Consider the following 22,873-nt stretch of genomic DNA (forward strand, 5'->3'; position numbering starts at 1 on the left):
ACAAATGCCCAGTTTGCTTTCAGTGTATATTCTACAACATTTGCTTAGAAATGTGTACTGGCTAGAATATTCATGGAAGATAGAGATGTGCCCATAACTAGTAAAAGCTTGTTTTAAAAAAAAAAAGTAAGCTGACCTAAGTCTGCAGGTAGGCAGTGCTAGGTTGATGGAAGAATTCTTCTGTTGATTTAGCTACTGCCTTTTGGGGAGGTGGATTAACAAGGCTGTTGGGAGAACCTCTCCCCTCACTAAGTGTCAATCCTGAAGTTCTACAGTGGCACAGCTGATCTGGGGTAGCATTTTCAACGCAGACATAGCCTAACACACTCCCACCTTCCCTTAGATCACAAGCTCTGAAGGAAGTTTCCTTCCTCTGTTCTATTCATGTAATGTGCATGACTTTAATTTTTTTTTTAATTAACAGGTAGTGCAGGAAAGAGCTTGCAGAGACATGGATACAAACTTCTCCTACCTAAATTGAAACAGTAGGACAGCCTCAGGCTTATGCTTCTACTCTTCTCAAAGCTTGCGTTTGGACAATGAAAAAACAAGTCCATTCTTATTAGGGTGAAGGGTAAGAGCCCCAGCCAAGAAATGGCACTTTTATGGCCCTTGTATTCAAATTCTACTTTGGTCATTGGCCTGCTGTGTCCTTAAGCAAGTCAAAAGTCATGCCCTGTCTTTCTGGTCTCTGAAGTGGGGCATTAGTCCTTATTTTGCAGGAGGGTCTTGTGGCTTAATCATTCAGTATTTGGAGAGTCCTTTGAGGTCCTTGGCTGGAAGACACTGTTTTAGGTAACAGAATTGTTAAATGTAAATTTCCTGAAAATCTCTTACCTGACTCCTGGATTTCTTTGGATTTGTAGTATGAATGAGTGATTGCTATTTTAACAATCATTTGACTTTTAGTCACTTATTTATTACTGTAAATTCAGAGAAATCTACAGGATTATAAATGGTGGTCAATTATTTTTTGTCACAGTCCAAATTTCTCAGTCAAGGTATAGTGAAGGTCCAGAATCCAAAGAAATTTAAAAAAATAAAAAGATTTCAGGGTCTGCTCAAAAGCATCTGGCAGTTTGGATTTGGCCTGCAGTCTGCCTATTGACTACCCGTGCAATAAATGATGGCTTAGATTTAATTATGTAATCTTAAATCTAGTGCTGTGGCTGGATATTTGTGTTGGTCAGAGTACTTTCTTTGAAAAATTCTTCCTTGTTTTGCCTTCACTTTCCCAGTGTGTGATAAATCTCATCGGCAGGATGGAATAGAAATGAGCATATATTCCGTTTGTGGCTTGGTATGGTTTCCTTTGCATTTAGTGCAGTGTAGCAATAATGCAAGTTCCACTGCAATGAGAGACTCACTACTTCATAGTGATTCCCTTCCTTCACAGACTCTTTAGTCTCTTTGATTTTTTTTTTCTTTTGCTCTTCTCTGAGATCAAAGGGGCTAAATCACAAAGTGCTTTGAGGACAGTAATGATATTAATTTCAGGATAATTAAGTATAACAATTTTGGAGCCTTTTTATCTTGAAATAACAGTAGCTAGTTAACTATGCTATTGGGAATAATACCTTTCAAATCTTTAAATATAATTCAGAAATACAGTATGTACTAGTAATGGCTGACTTTTTTTATCCCATTATATTCAGTCTAGTACAAGCCAGACCTTTCTAGAATGGAAAGAGTCAGCACTTTCATAAGTGTAAATAACAATTTGGCACAAAATTTTTCTGCTGTCAAAGTGATAAACAGGCATGTAGGAACAGACCTTTCAAAATGTTTCTTATAAACCCATGTCTGTCCATCACAGAACTTTAGAAAGGATGCAGTACAACTGTTCTTACAACTTCCTTGTCAGAATGTATCCTTCCCTGCATACTGTGAGTTGCTTTCCCTCTCATTTCTTTATCAGTTATCCCCAAAACACTTTGGATGAAATATTTATACAATACATATTAGGAGTGTTTTAATTCTTCTGTGGATTTCCCCTTTACTTGAAAAAATTAAAAATTAATGCAAGAAAGGGGATACTCTGCTAGTACAACTGCTCACTCGCCTTATCTCATTTTTAAAAAGTACCATGCTGAATATATGGCTGGCATTATCTACCCATGCATGTAGATCTTTGAATTTCAAACTAGTTTAAGTCTTTAATATTAGTTTTCTAACTTGGTTCTGTTGCCCAAAACAAAACCTTTCCCCTCATGAAATAGCCTTTGCACTGATCTGCGGATTTATTTTAATGAGTGGTGCTTTATTTGAAAACATTGCCCTTGTAGGGTATTTATTATGCCAACCACCTTCCTGAGAGACAAAACCAAATAAAATCCACACTGGGCGGCATTCTGTAAATTGAACCTGGGGCTTCCATTAAAAAGACTTATATTGGGAATACAAGGCAACCAAACCCCTTTCCAGATATTTCCTACATATTCCTGTCATCCTTTGTGATACTGATATCTGTCTTAGGTATTTATATGGCTTCCACTCTAGTACCTTAGTTCCTCATGATCTTTAGTGCAGCTATCTTAATGCATCCCTCTGAAGTAGAAAGGTACTATTCTTCCCATTTGTAAAATGGGGAAGTGAGGCACAGAGGGACTAGGTAATGTGCCCAGGGTCACACAGGAAATCTTTGGTAGAGCAGGGAATTGAACCTGGGTTTCCAAGTACAAGTCTAGGGCTCTAACCATTGGACCATCTTTTCTCTGCCATAGAACTCTTGATTTAAGAGAAGATAAATAGAAGTGGATATATGGGCATAATGGGTGGTCTGTAGAAAGTAGTTTAGCTGAAATATGCAGGTTAACAATAGTTTTAACGTTTTTTCCTTTTCCACCTTAGGTATACATATCACGACATCTTACCTGTCATTGGAGATTTCGTATTCCATAGTAAGCAATAAGGAAGTGTGAAACATGAGGACAAATCCCGCCATTCAAGCTGCCATTGACCTCACAGCAGGTGCAGCAGGTAATACTGGAGAAAACTCTGTTTTCAAAGGTTTCAGAGTAGCAGCCGTGTTAATTTGTATTCGCAAAAAGAAAAGGAGTACTTGTGGCACCTTAGAGACGAACAAATTTATTTGAGCATAACAAATTTATTTGAGCAAATTTATTGAGCTACAGCTCACTTCATTGGATGCTCAAATAAATTTGTTCGTCTCTAAGGTGCCACAAGTACTCCTTTTTTCTGTTTTCAAAGTTTCTGAGACTCTGATGCAAAAAAGCTTGTGCTCTTAAAGTAAGTCTCCTCACAAGTGTAAAGACAGTAATCTGATTGCTAAATGATGATTTGTCATATTGGCACTGTTAATAATTGAAAATCTTTACAAGAGGCACATCTTCCACATTTGAAGTAAGATGTTGAGATGAAGGAGGGAACTAACTGACCTAGCCCAGTGTTGCAAACATCTGATAGATTAATATAACTCCACTGAAACCAATGCCAACAAGTAAATATGTAACCTCTTTTAGACTAATGATTTTCTAAGAGTAGGTTTGAGTACATCTAATGTGTATTTTCATGCTCACATGAGTTTCAGAATGTCAGTCACAAGTAAAGTTTTGCAATGAAGGCAAACACCATGTGCAAGCAAAGTAGTCGAGATAATGCTTCAGTCCTAAAAACTCTCCCTAATTGAAAGGGGCAGAAAGCTATCTGAAGGGTTATCTCTTTAACCAACATTCAGAAAGCCTCTTTGGAAGATGAGGAAACATTATGGTATTCAGAATAATGTAACATAAGGTCAGCAGTTCACTTAAGTTGTTCCTCCACTTAGCTACAAATGAAAATACCAATTTCTCATATCGCCTAAAATATGGTTGGTAAGGATGAAACATCAGGAGAAATAAATTAACTTTAAGTTGAGTTCTACAAAGAGCATGGAAAATACACATCTATGTACAGTGCCTAACACTGCTGCTGGTGCTCTACTACTAACAAATTCAACACATTAGCCATCTAATCACATCTCTTGCATATTCTAATGCAGCTAATTCAGGGTATGTCTACACAGCAAAGAAAAACCCCTACCTAGCCTTGACCTCCAGCCTGAGCCCAGAAGTTTATATAGTAATGAAACAGCCCCACAGTCCAAGTCGGCTGACATGGGCCAACCGTGGGTGTCAAGTTGCTGTGCAGATATACACAGAGTTAGTGTTCTAGCAATGTTCCCTGTATTTTGCTATGGATCCAAGAATATTAGCCATGACTCAAATGTTACAAGACACCTATGATCCAAGCTCTAAATCCAGAGGTCAGTGTGAAATATGATGGCATGTGGAGGGAAAAGAGGGTGCAGCTACCATTATCCAGGGGTAACACCTATAAGAAGGTTGCCAGAGTTTCTACCAGGCTGCTGTCCCTTGACTCTGCCCAGGTATACTTGTTTTATATTGGCCTGTGGCTATTCAGTATGTGACAGACTTGAAGATTTCCACACAAAGGCCCATTTTGGCTGATGGAAAGGAGAGGGAGCCTTCTATTTATTTCCCCTGTTACCTCATCACCATCCCAGAGCAGCCTATTTCTGCTATTTCTTCTACTTTGCTTTTGGGTCCTTATTGTAGTGATTCACAAGCAAGATCTGCTGCTGTCCCAAACAATAGTACAGTGAAATCACTGTTTTTTTTGTTGTTTTTTTGGTTTTTTGGTCCGCTTCACCGATGCTCACAGGGTTGAAATAGCAGCAGCAAAAACTAACCTCTAGTCAGTATCACAGCAGTCAATCCTCACAAAGATAACTTTGTCAGTGAAAGCCAATACAGTGTCATCTTGGCTCTCATGAGGGCTAGGAAACCTAGTTTTCATTTAAAGAGATGTGCCAAAGCTGGTGGCATTTCTCCCCCCCATCTCCCCTCCCCACCCCCATTACATCCACTATTCAGGGAAATCTGCCTATTTTCTGTCAGTAAACAGGTTTAAAGGTAGATTATAGTTCTTTGCTCTATTTCCTCTTTTGGTTGCAACTCAAATATTAACTTCAAACAGCATGAAGAAGCGAAAGCCTTTAAACGTCTCTATCACTTTGATACCTGAAATCCTTTATAAAGAGATTGTTCTTGCTTTGCTTACTCGATTAGCTGTAAAATCCTCCTCCTTTGTTTTAATAGGCTGTTGTTAATCTTCCTTTCTATCCTCATCTTCTAGCATTTTTAAAGGTCTCCTTTGTTTTCTGTCTCTTGCTGCAAGCTCACTATGTGTGCCTTGCTCTTGTTTTATGTTGGTTCCTACTGCTGTGCTGCAGCTGGATCTTTGCCATTCAACAGAAGCTGACTTTACAGCATCCTAGGCTAGCAAACCAATTAACAGAAGATGTTGTAGGGATCCAATTAGCCAGTCCCTTGTTAAGTGTGTGGCCATGCTTCAGATTTCTCTCTGGAGATGTCTTGCCTGGCTGCTGGAGTAACTTGGCCCTCTGGCCAAAACAAGTCGTCCTCTTCTGGGGTAAATACATTCTAAACGAAAGTAAACAAGTACTTTTACCTTCAGTAGGCTACAGTCCTGTGTAGGAGGGGTGTGACACACAAGTCCTTCTCCTTGGTTGAATAGGACTTCTTCCCTTATACCAGTGCCCGAGCTATCCATGGCCTCGGCATCTAAGTCTTCCCTGTTGGTAAGTAGGGTTTTCCTAGTTGCCATTAGTTGGCAAGGGTTTCCTAAAGTCTTTCAGCCCTTGGTCAAGAGGGAATTAACTTAGACCTCTGCCCCTTATCTGAGGGCTCACAAATTCATTGCCCCTTGGTCACAGGAGTTCCTACACCACCTCCAACTCTGGGCTCTGGCCTGGGACCCTGTATCAGCCATCCACCCTCAACTCACAGTTCCTCAGCTTCAGATTCCCAATGCCATTTCCTACTTTCACTTCTCTCCAAAGAAGCCTTCTCCCTGGCCTCTTCCAGCAGTCATCAGCCAACCTACTTCCAGACAACATTCCTGGCTCTCTTTCAGTGAGGAGCCACCCCCAGTTTCTCTCCAGACTCTTGGCTGCTCTTTCCCCACCCTCACCCTAGACTGCCTCACGGGGGCTTCAGCAGAGCCCATCACAGGCACCTGCCCCAGCTCTCTCAACAGGGAGCGACATCTGCCCCTGCCAGCTTTTGCTGTCCTTAGTTAATCCCTCCCCTAGTGAGTACAGGAAGTGTCATATCCTGCTTCCAAGCCTGGTTAGCTGTGTAGCCTGCAATCACCTGATCTGGGAGGAAAATGAAACAGTGTGGGAGCTCAGATTGGAGTTCCTCTGGCTCACCCATGACACAAGAGCAGCAGCAGTTTAATACAAACTGGCTCCACTCAGAGTGTGGGTACTAATGAGAATCACCCCTTCAAAACAAAATGTACCTTCTCCCTGCTTCAGAAACAACTAAAGGTGCTTGATTCACATAGGGTGACCAGATAGCAAGTGTAAAAAATTGGGATGGGGTAGGGTGTAATAGGAGCCTATATAAGAAAAAGCCCCCAAAATCGTGACTGTCCCTATAAAATTGGGACATCTGGTCACCCTAGATTCACACATTCAGCTTCTTTAGTTTCTTGCATAATCTTTTCACATCATTCATTCAAATCTACTCATCCTTCATCTGATGAGGTGACGGCCTAATATACAGAGAATGTTAATTCCACTGATAACTCTTATTTCACCATCTAGTCAATGTATGAATTGATTGCCTTGTGTTATGAACGAATGTCTAACTGTTGTAAATCAAGCATTGATCTTTTTCATTTGGTACTTCTGTAACTTAAAAATGTTGCAAGAGCCAGTGTCGTCATTGGTGTCACCAAAGTTGATTGAGGTAGGCCTAATTATGCCAGTGGTGAATTTGTCCCTTTCTCCATATTGCTTGTTTGTTTTTTCTTCATTATGTTGAGTTTTTTTTCACATGATCAGTAAGGGGTTGTTGAATATTGATATTCTTATTTCCTCAGGTGGGACTGCATGTGTGCTAACTGGCCAGCCCTTTGATACCGCTAAGGTGAAGATGCAGACATTTCCCAGCATGTATAAAGGACTCATTGAATGTATTGTGAAGACATATAAACAAGTTGGATTGCGAGGCTTCTACAAAGGGACCACCCCGGCACTTGTAGCCAACATAGCAGAAAACTCAGTCCTATTCATGTGCTATGGGTTTTGCCAGCAGATTGTGAGGGGCATTGTTGGATTAGACAGGAAAGCAAAACTGAGGTTAGTAACAGAAATTGTAATCTCCAGAATATTGTACAACTAGCAGTCAAGAGTAAATACTAATGTGCTGTATTTTAAAATGAAGTGCAGTCTCTTTGCCCTTATCCGGGGTGCCATTTTGTCACTGTGCAAGTGCTAACTTTATTACACAAGACCTTGTCTCGGCAATTATGGTACATTTTTCATAAGAACAGATGGCTGGTCTGTATGGGGTGTGCCCATTGCCAAAAAATCCAGATGTGAAATGTGTTGGTTCTTCCAAACACCATGATTTGTTTTGGGAAGGAGAAGAGAATTCTGTAAGCATCTTTCTTAAATCCCATGCTGTAGTATTTGTGAAGGAGAGGGTATGAAACTACTGGAGCATTGGTGGCTGTAACTCGTGCATCATTAAGAGAGGCTGCATCTTCATTGTCTGCACTGCTCCATGGATGGATATCAGTGATGGCTCAGGTGGTTTATGCGGTGACTCAGCACTGTCCCAACTATCGTTCCCTCCAGAGCAATGATGATGCCAAATAACATTCACTTACTTGTTATAACTGTGTTCCGGCTTCACTAATTTGCCCTCAAAAAGGGGGAAGCTCTTGGTTGTGATTCTGCAAACTAGGTGTCCCCTCTAATATTTACAAGTTATTGAAAGTAAAACGTGAAAAATCAGTGTTGTGTGTGGGTAAATGGTACCTTTCTTTCCTGTCAGGTTTTAGGAAATGAACCCAGACACTTGTGGATCAAACTTTGGTTTAAGGATATGAGAATGTGCTTAGCTTCAGGCTGTTTAAAGACCAATTTTATTAGCTGCATTCCATCTGTATATACTTATAATTACCAGAATGAGAAGGTGGAGGAAATTTACACTACATCACTAAAGGCTAAAGTATTTTAGAGGTGATCACAATGTTTAAATATTCTAGTCTTACCCCATATCTCATCTCCTCTGAACACCAGGTCAGTTTGCTTTAGGTGATAGTCTGTTTAGTATATAACTAGTCAGAATGGATTTTGAAATAACTAAAGAGAAAACACTAACTATGAAGAAATTATGGGTTAATTGGAGAGCAGATGAATATGTAATGGAACAGGTGACTAGAGCACATAGTGATACCAAAGCCAAGTGCCTCCAACAACAAACAATCTGCTTTTATTCCCTGGGGTGTTGTACTAAATACAGAATGAAAAGGGGTACTTGTGGCACCTTAGAGACTAACCAGTTTATCTGAGCATAAGCTTTCGTGAGCTACAGCTCACTTCATCAGATGCATATGTGGAAAGTATAGAAGATCTTTAGTTTATTTATTGCCTTAATTATTGCATGCTACTCAAACTCTGTTCTAAAGACAGAAGGTTATCACAAACATTTCTATTATCCTCTCCCCAAAGTGTTATTGAAGCACTCGCATACTATTTTTAATTAATCTTCACAACACCTCAGTGTTGCAAGAGGGTAGTAGTATCCTCATGTCACTGGTGGGGAGCTGAGGCACAGCAGTATGTTCAAAAGTATCTGCTAGTTTTGGGGGCCCAATTTGAATCATCTAGGATGTGATTGTTTCCTCAAAGTACCTAGCATTATAATATCCAGAGCTCAGCTCCCCTTGACCTCTGTGCAGCTGTGAATGCTCAGCACTTGTGGAAATGAGACCCCAGGGTCTCAGGTCAGGTACCCGGAAAATGAGGAGAACACAACTAGTGGCCACTTGAGAGACTTACGCAGCATCACACACACAAACTCTGTGACAAAGCCAAGGATCGAAACCAGTTCTCCAGAGTTCTGTAGGTTTCAGAGTAGCAGCTGTGTTAGTCTGTATCCGCAAAAACAAAAGGAGGACTTGTGGCACCTTAGAGACTAACAAATTTATTTGAGCATAAACTTTTGTGAGCTACAGCTCACTTCAGCGGATGCATTCTGTAGAACTCCCTTAACGATGAGACAATCAAGTCTCTTCTTGCAGTCTCCTGGCTCATTAACCACACACCTTCCTACTTCTGCAACAAATGAAGTAGGGTCCTACATCAAACAGCCTCCTTCACTTGACAGCCCTGAGTCATCTTCAGAACAGGTTGATCCTGTGCATTGAATGAGGCAGGAAACCTCTGGGGCAAAAATAGCACATAATTAGAGACTCTTATAATGCAGAGGTACCAGGGGCACAACACATGCACAAGGAAAGCTAAAACTTTAAAATTCCTTGATAAAATTGTAAGCCTCTCATTCTATAGACTGACTGTGGTATCCTAATCAAGATGCTAGGGATTAAGTCACTGTACTCCAAAGCCAAAAAAATCTCCATTTAACTGAATTTAAACAAAAAACAGAGTTTTGGCTCAACTTTGGCAGTGAACTTGCTTCCTTAAATAATTCTCAACTCCGCCATATACTCTCAGCTTAACAGTAAATGAAAAATGATGAATACTACTTAAATACACTTGAATCTAGCATTGTTGGTTTTAAAGACTTTTTTTGTAGCGTGTTAAAAATGCTCAGTATTCACCCTAAGTGAAGCCTAGTTTCTTAAACAGATGCCAAAATTAAATGGAAGTAAGACTCCTCAGTATATTTAAAAATCTCGTGGTCCATTTAATTTCCCAGTAAGGCACTTCTGCTCTTTCATAGATTCAGAAAAAACTGCATCAATGCATATTTAGAAAACCGAAAACATTCTGCTTAGGCAGCACTCTGGCACTTACTACATAATTTAAGGTACACTAGTTTAGAACATTAATATAGTCAAATTTATACTCTCTCTCTCCCCCCCCCCCCCCCCAACCACTTTCCTAGGATCAAATGTTTTTCCATTCCTGGTTAGGGTACTGAGTAACCAACACTCGGGTTGCATTCGGTCAACAGGCTCATGGAGTGTCTAATAAAAGCCATAGATGAGCTAAATTATGAAGACTCTGGCTTTCACAGTGTTTAAAAGTATTTGTGAAGATCTTAGATATACCAAACAGAGGTTCCAGCCTTTTAAATAGCTTCAAACGTACAATTTGTCATCATGAGACAGATGGATTGGGTGGCAGGGAAAACATGGAACTTTCAGATTTCTAAAGAATGTGTGAGGCTTTTGCTATTTTTAAAGATCAAAATAAAATCCTTGCAGTAATACACAAAAAATGGGAGATGGTAAACCCCTACTCCAGGACCTTCACACCCAGTAAAAGGACCAGAGCAGCGTAAAAGGGCCCCAGAACCAAAGGTTGCAATGACAGGAGGATTTCTCCCACTGAAGGCAGTGTGGAAGACAGTTGTAAGATTGCCTTCAGAGGACCCCATTGCAAGCCTTGCTGTGGGGGCATGTTGGGGACAGACAGTCTGTGGAGGCTGCTGTAAATTACAGAGGGCTGGGAATCTGGGATTGTGTTACTCCAGGGGATTCTCCAGTTCTGGGAGCATCCCAAGATTGGGGGGACACAAAGGTGGCTGAAAGCCATCATAAGTCTATCCCCCATGTCCACACCCTGTCCGTGAGTTCTGTACTGCACCCCATTAGAGGCTCGGCAGAGCAGCTCAGCCATGGTCTACATTGTACCTAATTTCTCTGCCATGTCACTCATCCAAACTCTGGAAGGAGGGAAGAGTATCTTAGATCATCCTGACAGGTTTCAGAGTAGCAGCCGTGTTAGTCTGTATTCGCAAAAAGAAAAGGAGGACTTGTGGCACCTTAGAGACTAACAAATTTATTTGAGCATAAGCTTTCGTGAGCTACAGCTGATGAAGTGAGCTGTAGCTCACAAAAGCTTATGCTCAAATAAATTTGTTAGTCTCTAAGGTGCCACAAGTACTCCTTTTCTTTTTTGAGATCATCCTACTCATTTTGCTTCACCACAGAACTCCCACTTGAAGACACCAAAGTCTGAGGCTCTGTAGTGACCTAATTTTAAACAAACAAACAAAAACAAAACAGTTACTAACCTTTCCGTGACTACTGTTCTTTGAGGTGTGTTGCACAGGTCCACTCCACTGCATGCGCTACAATTGTTAGAGTAGGAGCTGTTCTCTGAGTGCATGATCCTTTGTTGATCACAGGGACATGTTGGTATGGTGCCAGCTATCTTTATAGAGGCACTGGCAAAAAAACTGGTAAAGAAGCTGTGGCCTTGTGATACCATGGGTTAGTGAAGCCATACAGTCTTGAATGTCAGGTTTCAGAGTAGCAGCCATGTTAGTCTATATTCGCAAAAAGAAAAGGAGGACTTGTGGCACCTTAGAGACTAACCAATTTATTTGAGCATAAGCTTTCGTGAGCTAAAGCTCACTTCATCGGAGGCATGCAGTGGACAATACAGTGGGGAGATTTATATGCACAGAGAACATGAAACAATGGGTGTTACCATACACACTGTAACAAGATTGATCAGGTAAGGTGAGCTATTACCAGCAGAAGAGTGTGTGGGGGGGGGAACCTTTTGTAGTGATAATCAAGGTGGGCCATTTCTAGCAGTTGACAAGAACGTCTGAGGAACAGTGGGGGGTGAGGGGGGGTAATAAACATGGGGAAATAGTTTTACTTTGTGTAATGCCCCATCCACTCCCAGTCTCTATTCAAGCCTAAGTTAATTGTATCCAGTTTGCAAATTAATTCCAATTCAGCAGTCTCTCATTGGAGTCTGGTTTTTGAAGTATTTTTGTTGAAGAATTGCAACTTTTAGGTCTGTAATCGAGTGACCAAAGAGATTGAAGTGTTCTCCAACTGTTTGGATGTTTTAATTCTTGACGTCTGATTTGTGTCCATTTATTCTTTTACGTAGAGACTGTCCAGTTTGACCAATGTACATGTAATGGGGGGGAGGACTAGACAATTGGTCTGCTAAACCCAGGGTTGTGAGTTCAATCCTTGAGGGGGCCATTTAAAGATCTGTGGCAAAAATTGGGGATTGGTCCTGCATTGAGCAGGGGGTTGGACTAGATGACCTCCTGAGGTCCCTTCCAACCCTGATATTCTATTATTCTATACATGGCAGAGGGGCATTGCTGGTACATGATGGCATATATCACATTGGTAGATGTGCAGGTGAACGAGCCTCTGATAGTGTGGCTGGTGTGATTAGGCCCTATGATGATGTCCCCAGAATAGATATGTGGACACCATTGGCAACGGGCTTTGTTGCAAGGATAGGTTCCTGGGTTAGTGGTTCTGGTGTGTGGTTGCTGGTGAGTATTTGCTTCAGGTTGGGGGGCTGTCTGTAAGCAAGGACTGGCCTGTCTCCCAAGATCTGTGAGAGTGATGGGTCATCCTTCAGGATAGTTTGTAGATCCTTGATAATGCATTGGAGAGGTTTTAGTTGGGGGCTGAAGGTGATTGCGTTCTGTTATTTTCTTTGTTGGGCCTGTCCTGTAGTAGATGACTTCTGGGTACTCTTCTGGCTCTGTCAGTCTGTTTCTTCACTTCAGCAGGTGGGTACTGTAGTTGTAAGAATGCTTGATAGAGATCTTGTAGGTGTTTGTCTCTGTCTGAGGGGTTGAAGCAAATGCGGTTGTATTGTAGAGCTTGGCTGTAGACAATGGATTGTGTGGTGTGGTCTGAATGAAATTCACTTCAGGTCTTATTTGATTAATCGAATTGGTTGTGCTTTTTCATCAGAGAAATGGGAAAGATTATAATATACTGACATTTATATAGCTGTTGAAGGAGAAGAACTTATTTGAGTTGTATATGAAGATGGCTAGAGCTAGGTGTTAAGTTGGTCACCTCTTTTAAATGATTGCTTTTTCTTTTTTGCACTCTTGTTCAGTTTTTCTTTATTTGATAAAGCTTTTAGGAAATAGCCTACTGCAAGAGCACCCATCTTGTGACTGTAGAGCAGTGCTCAAGTATCAATTGTAGTTTCTTTGTTGCAGTGATCTGCAGAATGCAGCTTCAGGCTCTTTTGCTTCTGCATTTGCTGCCCTGGTCCTATGTCCCACAGAGCTGGTGAAGTGTCGGTTGCAGACCATGCATGAAATGCAGTTATCTGGAAAGATAGCACAAGGACACAAGTAAGTATGTAATTTGCTCAATACCACTGAAATCCGTTGATGTTATACCTATTCTAAAAGTCCATCCTAGCACACTTAAGGTCTAGCTTGTACTGTGCTATTAATTGCACAAAGGGTGTGCTACTGATTGTCAGAATACATTCCTGGGGAATGCTAACTTAGGGTATGTCTTCACTGCAGAGTTAACTCAGGCTGTTACTAAAGTGTTTCCCTTAACTCCCCTACCTCCTTCTCTCCCCGTCCACAGAAACAGCCCTCTGACCTGAGTTTAGTGGTGCTTTCAACCTGGGTTAGCTGGTTCATCTGTGGCTGTAGGCTAAAAGCCAAGCGAGGCTTTCACTCAGGCTAGTAACCTGCTCACTTTGCAGTGACGATATGTGCTAAGTCACTTGAGTGGCAGTAGTCCTCCACTGCATTCCCACAGTTCCTTGTGTGGCACTCAGAAGGACAGACACGTTCTCCCACAATTCACTGGAAAGAATCAGAGCAGTTCAGTTTACTGCAGCACAAAGAACCATGGGATATGCCTCCAGAGGTACTAGCCCCACACGGAGTGCAGCTCCACTGAGGATGCTGTAACCAGAGTAGGGCTTTGTAGTGTGGCTGCTCACACTTGAGCTAAACTAACCCAGGTGCTCACTTCTGGGTGCCAATCACCTGGGTTAACCCTGTAGCGAAGACATACCCTTAATTGCTACCCCTGCTCCTGTCTCAGGTCTGTGGCAAAACCAAATGATTAGAGCCAGGAATTCCTCAATTCTAATTCTTGCCTTGCAATTGATTCATTATTTGGCCTCTATTTCCCCATCTGTAAAATGGGGGTAGTGTTTAAGGTATTTAGTCATAGGATGTTGCAGATCAATATGTGTTAAGTGCTTCGTATTGTTAATTGTTTCAACTCCTCTATCAGTACAGTTTGGTCAGTAATGAAAAGTGTTATTCAAAAGGATGGCCCACTTGGGTTCTACCATGGTCTGTCAAGCACTTTACTTCGGGAAGTCCCAGGTTATTTCTTCTTCTTTGGAGGCTATGAACTGAGTCGGACATTTTTTGCAGCGGAGAGACCAAAAGATCAGCTAGGTATGTGCCAGCTTGTGGGTATGTGGGAAAGGTAGTCTCTCACTACAGAAAGTAGCATACTGCTCCTCTCAAAATCTCTCCGGCAATGCTAATTATACCTTATGCACTTACTGTATCTCTGCACCAAAAAAATGTGGCCCTGTAGAATAGCGATGTGGGAGCAAAACCAACACTATTCCTGTTTGACTGTAAAGAACTGCTCAGACCAACCATTTTCCGATTTGACATGCATCATCTTCTTTTTGTACACTTATTTAGCTGATGTATGAGTTACCTGATCAGGAGAGGATAATTGTGCAAAAACTGTTTAATGTTCAACACTACACGGTGCACCACCAAACTGTTTATTGCAGCAAAGTTGTTCATAGTTTGGCAAATTATAAGCAACTGAAAACAGAGTCTTATCATGGGAAATGTCGGGCAACCTCATTAATAGGCTGTTTTGTCAGTCCTATTTATAGTACGTAAGGGCTATCTGGTTGTTTAGGATTCAGATGTTAGTACTGCAGAATGTGAAATGTAATTTTCTGTATCATTCCAGTATGAACACAATCTCTTGGAATTCTTGCATTCCTTATTTTGGACAATGCTCCTTCCATCCTCTGAAGTGTCAGCCTCTGTTTGCCAGAAGCTGGTAATGGGCGACAGGGGATGGATCACTTGATGATTGCCTGTTCATTCCCTCTGAAGCACCTGGCATTGGCCACTGTCAGAAGACAGGATACTGGGCTAGATGGACCTTTGGTCTGACCCAGTATGGCTGTTTTTATGTTCTAACTTCATATGCACTTTCAAAGAGGGATATTGAAGATAGGAAACCATTGGGTCTATCTGGCTATTAAAATGCAAGATACCAGCATTTGAAGGGACTTGCTTTTTGCTTTTAATAGTTTGTTTTTTAGTAGTTAAAGGTTCTTGCTTTTTTTGGCCACTATTGTTACAGAATTTGCATAAAATCTGATCATAAGAGCAAAATGTGGTTGCATTTTGAAAATTGACTGAGTTTGTAACACTGCGGTCTCACTCAATAGACACTCCCCTGTGTATGTTCAGAGTCATAACTGCTGGCTTTACTCAAGAAGTTTTTACAACCTTTTTACTTGTGCTAGCGCTGCAGAGCCAATCCAGTAATGGCAGCAGGAGTGAGATATTCTGTCTTAAGTATTAATTAAATTCTGACACCCCCCCCCTTTTTTTTCTTTCTTGTCATGGCCTGAACCATACATTCCAGGGTGAACTTAAAGGCCTGGCAGGCGAGTTGCACTTCTGAACTAAGAATATGTAAATTTAGAAGGAATTGAGAGAGCATAATGGTATATCTCTCCCTATGTTACAAAATCTTTTAAAGAAACGTGCTTTCCTAAACTAGACTTTGTGTTGAAGGTTTGTCTACATAGTAAAACTTTGAAACTCTTATTCTAAATATGCTTGTGGCATTAGGAGGCTGGACTCTTTAGAAATCCACAACCACTTTGTTTAATCTTATACCTATGATACAGTGCACGCTTATCACACAGAAAGATGGCCACTTCTTCATAAACTCTGTGCATTCCTTGTTTTCACATTTGTTCTAAAATAATTTCACATTATTCTAAAATAGAACCATCAGATTTGGGGGGTAGTTTGCACAGTGTATAAAAGCTTATTTCATGTTTTTAGGCCCTATTCCTTTGATGGTGAGTGGTGGTTTTGGAGGCATCTGCTTGTGGATTGCTGTTTATCCTGTGGACTGTGTCAAATCTAGAATTCAGGTTCTTTCCATGTCCGGAAAACAGGCGGGCTTCATGGGAACATTTGCAAATATTTTGCGAAATGAAGGTAAGCATATCCAATACAAACTGAACCTGCAGGCTCATCTGTGAAAACTTTTCACTCCAGTATGAAAAATCTATTCTGAAACCTAGTTTGTTAAGAAGTTAAGGGGAATTAATTACACTATTCCCTTTTCTGTAGACCACAAATTACTATTCTTGTGAAATTCTCCCATCACCACCTTTAGAGACCAGGGAAATGATGCTACTAAAAAAATCTTTATGCTAACATAACTAGTTTCACAGATTCAGACTTAATGCATCTACTACACTCAGTTGTACTTTAGAGGGCAATCACTTAGTACTTACTGTAGTATCTTACCTGTTAAAGACAGATGAGTAAATGCACCCTACTGTCCTGCAATGGCTAACTTGTCATTTAAACATTGAAACTCCAAGCAGGTACTAGAAATAGATCAAATTTGTGGTGAATCTATCTATTTTTGAAGAATTTATAAGAAACGGTAATTTGTACATCTATAAAAGATGCTCAGTTGACTAGGAAAGTAGAAATTGCCATACTGGATCAGATCCAAGGTCCATCAGGTCCAGGATGGTGTATCTGAAAGTGGATAGCACCAGATGCTTCAGAGGAAAGTATGAGAACCCTGAAGCAGGAAGATGTGGAGCTAGCTGCCCCCCATATTGCGTCTTTTCCGAATCGCTAATAGTTAGATGGTCTGAAGCCCAAGGTTTAATATCCCTTCCAAAATGTTATTAAGATGACTCTGGATATTTATCCATATAGATGTCCAGTCTCTTCTTGAATCTTGAGTTGTTGGCCTCAACAACTTCCTGTCTCAATGAGTTCTACTCTCTGCTTCCTGATTCTTCTAATTAACATAATTGTTTTAAGTTCCTCTGCATGACTTCTAGAGAGTAGAGCATTAGAACTATTGCTGATCAGTCTTTTAAGAGTTTAACATGCATATTTCTAATCTGTTCATGTTTCATTTTGCAGGAGTATTTGCTTTGTATTCTGGACTAAAGCCTACTTTAATTCGTGCATTCCCAGCCAATGGTGCACTATTCCTTGCCTATGAGTACAGCCGCAAGATGATGATGGAACAGGTTGACACGTACTGAAATCTTCCAGCAGCAGGTTTAGGTTAACCTTTTTAAAAAGAACTGTAGGGCTTGAATGGATACAAAACCAATAGGGTGACATCATGATTTGAGAAACTCAGCCAATTTAGGATTTTAAAAAATCTTTTTAAAGTAAGTGGATTTTGTAGACCTTGTATTTGTGTTTACAGGTTTTTTGTTTTTTTTTTAAGGGAGGATGGAGACATGTTAATGTTCTTTCCACCTATTGTGCTGCTCAAGAGATATAATTATGTTGCCCTGATGGAAGCGGTACTCAGTGTAAAGGGCAGTGATCTTTCAGTTAAGAGAGTTAATCTCAAATTTTAAAAATCTAGTTCTGTAACATCCATGGTACAAGAAGCCTGAATTTCCCTTTTTCATTGTTAGCAAACACAACTGATTCAAGGCCACACGGCACTGGTGCATTAGTAAAAGTAGTGCTACTCTTTTCATTATCAATTTTAGGGCTTGTCTACTCAGGGAGTTACTCTTGAATAGTTTCATCTGTGGATACTCTTATTCTGGAATAAATCTCATTCCAAATTATTTTAATCCACTTTAGACAGCCTATCAGGAATAGTTAGTCTGCTCCAAATTCACACCGTACGTTATTCTGGATTCACTTTCATGTGTAGGTGAGCCCTTAGTAAGAGTATTCAATGGAAACAGTAAGCTGCTTACATTTTACAGCCATTTCACCTCTTTGTATGAGACTGTTAGACTACTGTTTCTTCAAGTAGTTTAATACACAAGGAAAGGTAGAAGAGGGAGGTTTAGTTTCCTGAAGTGTTTCGTTTAAGCAATGCATGGCTAATACTTACACTATTTTAGTAGTGTTAAAATTGTACAAATTCATTAACTCTGCCTTCAGTAGTTTCACCAGTAATGTGAAAACATTTAAAGTAACTGGAGCAGAATGGGTCTTGCAAGCCTAATACCTCATTTCTCTCTTTACCACCCCCCTTCCTTTTCTGTTTTAACTGATGTCTCTAGGTAGCCTCCTTCTGTAGGTTTGCAAGCAGGGTATGTCCAGTACTAGCTACCATCTTTGACGCTTTTAGGAAAGGGTCTACTTGTAGATGTCTAATACAGTGGTTCTCAACCAGGGGTACATGTACGCCCTGGAAGACCTCTGCGTATCCCCAGGGGTAATCAGCTCATTTAGATATTTGCCTAGTTTTACAACAGGCTACATAAAAAGCACTAGTGAAGTCAGTACAAACTAAAATCTCATACAATGACTTGTTTATACTACTCTATATACTATACACTGAAATGGAAGTGCAATATTTATATTACAATTGGTTTTTTTATATTATGTGGTAAAAAGGAGAAAGTCAGCAATTTTTCAGTAATAGAGTGACACTGACATTTTTGTATTTTTATGTCTGATTTTGTAAGCAAGTAGTTTTAAGTGAGGTGAAACTTGCGGTACACAAGACAAATCAGACTCCTGCAAGGGGCACAGTAGTCTGGAAAGGTTGAGAGCCACTGGTCTAATATACACATCACAGTATGTAGGCCCAACAGGTTGCCAGCAGGGTGGTGTCTAGTTTACTACTACTCATCTTAGGCAAGGGAATGTCCAGAGATCCAAATGCCTACAGTAATACCACCTACCCCTCGATCCCTTCCATATGTCCGTGGGGCCTGGGTTGTACCCTGTCACCTCAATACCAATTGTTGCTACTACTCATATTGCTTGAACCAAGTAAGAAGAAAGTTCAGGTATTGTGCAATGACCAAGAATAGTCAGTGCAATCTCTACCCATTGGCCCCTTTCTTGGTCATCTTACAAAATAATCTAGGTTAAAGGCTGCCTTCAGTGGTCCCATCCCTGTGTTGAAAAAGCAGGAAGCCAGAAAAGAGTAGAAGGCCAGCATAAATTTTAATTGGTAGATGGATTTAAAAAACACCAAAAAAAAATCCCACCCTTGACCGTCAGGGTGTAGAAACTAGTAGGAAGAGGACCAAAACCGTGGGAGGATATAGTTTGGGACAGGGGTGGGCAAACTTTTTGGCCTGAGGGCCACATCTGGGTGGGGAAATTGTATGCAGGGCCATGAATGTAGGGCTGGGGCTGGGGTGCGGGAAGGAATGTGGGGTGTGGGAGAGGGTGTGGTGTGCAGGAAGGGGCTCAAGGCAGGGGGTTAGGGTGCAGGAAGGGTTTCAGGGCAGGGAGTTGGGGGTTCAGGAGGGGTTTGGTCTCCGGCTCCACTTACCTCAAGTGGCTCCAGGGTGGCAGTGGCGCGCAGCAGGGCTAAGGCAGGCTCCCTGCCTGCCCTGGCCCTGTGCCACTGCCAGAAGGGGCCAGCATGTCTGGCAGTGGCTCTTGGTGGGGGGGCAGGTGGCCCTGCCATGCATTGCTCTTGCCTGTGGGTACCACCCTTGAAGCTCCCATTGGCTGCGGTTCCCAGCCAATAGGATCTGTGGGGGGTGGTACCTACAGGCGAGGGCAGCGCCCTGAGCTGTCTTCCCCTGCCCCCACCCCCACCCCCGGGCGCCTCAGTGGAGGACACGTACCAGTCTGGAGCCTGCTCCATACTTTGATCTCAATGATGGTTGGAGGAATGGTAATACTTCAGCCATCATAATCCAAAAGGAACAAGATTTGGGGCCAGAAGCAGTGGGTTAGGAAAGGATGTAGATACCCTTAAATATTTGCTACCATTGTGGAAGTCTGAGGTTCTTTGAGGCTATGGCCTTAAAATAGCTGCCAGTCAGCTTTTGTGTTTACCAAAGGGGAATGCTTTCGCCACCTTGTCATTGGAGCCTTTTACAAATGCTCATGGACACTCACATTTTGGCTAGAATGAGGGTAGCTATAGCCCAGGGGTGGGCAAACTATGGCCCGTGGGCCAGATCCAGCCCACAAACCATTTTAAGCTGGGCCTGCGAGCTGCACCATGTGGCTCGGCCCTGCTCTGGAGCTCTGCCTGAGGCGCTGCGTTGGGGGGCCGCACCAGCAGCTTGGCCCCACTCCAGCCGGGGTGCTGGGTTGGGGGGGCTGGACTATGCAGCTCGGCCCTGCTCTGGGTCGGGGGGGTCACACCACGCAGCTTGGCCCCGCTCCAGATGGGGTGCTGGGTTGGAGGGGGCCATACCATGTGGCTCCTGGTAGCTGTGGCATGGCCCTGCTCCAGCTTCTATGCACTCCAATAAGAGCTGCAGGGGAGCTGCTTGAGGTAAGTGCCGCTCGGAGCCTACACCCCCTGAGAGTCTCCCCTCGCCCCTGCCCTGATTCCCCTCCCACTCTCCAAACCCCTTGAGCCAAGCCCGGAGGGCCCTCCTCCACCTCAAACCTCTCAGCCCCAACCCATAGCCTGCTGTAGCCTATCTTGGTGATAGTGCTGCTTCTTAGGGGAGGGGATGAGTGTTTGTTTACCAGTGCAAGGCATTCCTTCCTCTTCTCTGGCCCCAGTCACATTCTGGCCAAGTCTTCCCTTTGCACCCTCACAGGAAAGAGCACCATGGGAAGTAAACTGAAGCTGCCTTTTTTTGTTTTTTAATACTGTTCTGCTCTGCTGTAATGTAAGATAGTTCAGTGCTAGTTGGAGTCACTTTTGTTAAGCTCTTGCATAGTGTATATTGGAATAATGTCAAACCATAAATATGGTATGCAAGTTACAAGGTAATTGTCAAATCTTGTACATTTTCATTTGAAAAACAGTAATAGTACTGAAAGTCAGGTGCTGAAAGCTGGGTTGGTAGCATCTAGGTTAATTGTATAGCAGGTGGGAAGAGTGAAAATAAGATTTAATTCAGTCAGTAATAATTGTCCTGTATGGTGTAGTATTGCCCTTTTTAAAAATAACTTCAGCTGTATTTGCAATAGTTGATGTAAATCAAGCCATAGGTGTAGCAGAAGCAGGATTTTCAAAGACTTTTTACTACAGTCAAGTTACTGAAGTTGACACTAAGCTATTTCAAAGCATGTTTTCAGTTGGACTAATACAAAATCAGTGTGTGAACTATGTACTACCACTTCCATCTAGCAGTATGAATACTGCAGCTGTTTCAACTCTGTACCTGTATTTAGTCATAATTCCTTTGGTCTTCATCTTCCTGAATATTCTAGCAGTAGTGTTGCCAACTGTTCATGGAAATAAAATGTTGGATTTAATTTACAAATGCTCATACTGGAGCCCCAATTAAATTATTTATGCAGTCAGTGAAACTAAAATATACTCAGAGCCCTGTGTCTAATGCTTACAGCTCAAATTAAAAACTTAAGTGACAGATCCTTTAATCTAACTGTGTTGTGGGTTTCTAGTTAATAATTGAGAAAAATGTTTTCTAGGATAAATTTAAGTAGAGGAAAAGACTTGTAAATTTTCCCAGCTCTTCTACAATTCAGTTAAACTAATAAGGCAGAAAAACCTTAAACATTGGTGCAGTGCTCATGCTTAGTCTAATTTGGGTGAACATGATATGAGAGTATGTACACTGGCTGGTAAGGAAAGAGTCCTTTATACCTGGAAGTTAGTTGTCCCCTTATTACAAGTAGTCCTTGTGCCCCTAGCACTAGGGACAAGGTTGATTTCACTTTAAAAGTGAATTACAAGTTTGTCAAAATAGTCAGGCAGTTTGAGTTAAAGTAGGTTTTAAAATATTAAGAGCTGAGATTAGTAAAATATACTGCAGCTAGGTTAAATTTTAGTTATATATCAGGCAGTTTTACTTTCAAAGTGGCCAACAGGTGTTTTAGTTCTATTTAATGTTAATGTTTTCAGGAGAAGAACCTGTTACAAAAAAATTGGTCTCTTCTGGGCAGGAAAGATTCAGAATCCATTGGGCATTCTACAAGGCATTTTGAGCTGTGAATGAAACCAGATTCTGAAGCTTTGGTAAAGTGAAAAAGACTGTCAGTAGTGCAAGCCAAGAGGAGACTGCTGCTCTTCCCTCCTTTCTCCCCCGCTTCACACATTCCTTTTAAAAGCGCCTTTAACACTGACAATTGTTTGCACATTTTGGGTCTCAGGCATGGATGCGGGGTACTTAAGTGTGTCTTCCAGTTGGTGGTAGTGTTTGACAATTCTACTTGCTACTTCCATCTTCAGTAAGTATTAAAATCTGCTTTTCCAATTGAAAAAATTGGATCTACTGTTTTGGTCAAAACAGTAGTTGCCTACCCTAAGTGTGGCTTATCTGGCCTCTAGACAAGCTGCAGCCTTAACTGTAGCAAATTAAGTCAAGTAATTTAAATAGCCATTATACTACATAGCTTCCTGTAGCACCCATCACTGCAGCCTGATTTGAGAGAGCTCATTTAATCCTCAACTTTAAGTACTAGAAATGGCATCACTGAACACTGTGTGCATCTGACTGCCAGGTCAAGTTTGCTTTGTAAGTAAAGATGGCTTACTGCAATGGCCAGTGTGGGAAAGTCAGTTGAGATTAGAAGTCAGGTGGGTTTGGCTCCTGCACCACTGAGGAGATTCTGCAGGCTAACTTGTCTACTCACCCCTCTGTGAGCCTTCAGTGTACTTGTACAGGAAAAAGGGCTATACCCTTCCTCAAATAAATAGAGCTCAACTCACTTTCCAGTCACACTAGGGGTTCTGCAGTTATGACAGCAAGTATTAAGCTACTGTAATCACTGTTCAAAAGTGAACTACCCTTCAAGGGGAACAGTGGAGTTAACAGACCTACATCCTTAGTACAGATGTAGCTCCCAATAACTAGACCTAGTACTACATTTTCTATATTAAGGCTTAAGGTTTTATA

General features: G+C 41.6%; 1 protein-coding gene across 2 annotated transcripts; it reads left to right on the top strand.

The window, feature by feature from the left end:
* Positions 1-429: 429 nt before the first annotated feature.
* Positions 430-19,273, top strand: SLC25A15 (solute carrier family 25 member 15). Of its 2 annotated transcripts, none has more exons than XM_077806729.1 (7): positions 430-574; positions 2,851-2,979; positions 6,934-7,192; positions 13,032-13,169; positions 14,080-14,249; positions 15,909-16,067; positions 17,022-19,273. In XM_077806729.1, exons 2-7 carry the CDS (start codon positions 2,925-2,927, stop codon positions 17,144-17,146), a joined length of 906 nt encoding a protein of 301 aa, XP_077662855.1. In that variant the 5' UTR covers positions 430-574; positions 2,851-2,924; the 3' UTR covers positions 17,147-19,273. The 2 variants fall into 2 exon arrangements, with proteins under 2 accessions (XP_077662855.1, XP_077662865.1); XM_077806739.1 differs by lacking the exon at positions 430-574 and adding an exon at positions 707-795.
* The last annotated feature ends 3,600 nt before the right edge of the window (positions 19,274-22,873 follow it).

The sequence above is a fragment of the Eretmochelys imbricata genome, chromosome 1, assembly GCF_965152235.1.
Source record: "Eretmochelys imbricata isolate rEreImb1 chromosome 1, rEreImb1.hap1, whole genome shotgun sequence".
NCBI classification, from domain to species: Eukaryota; Metazoa; Chordata; order Testudines; family Cheloniidae; genus Eretmochelys; species Eretmochelys imbricata.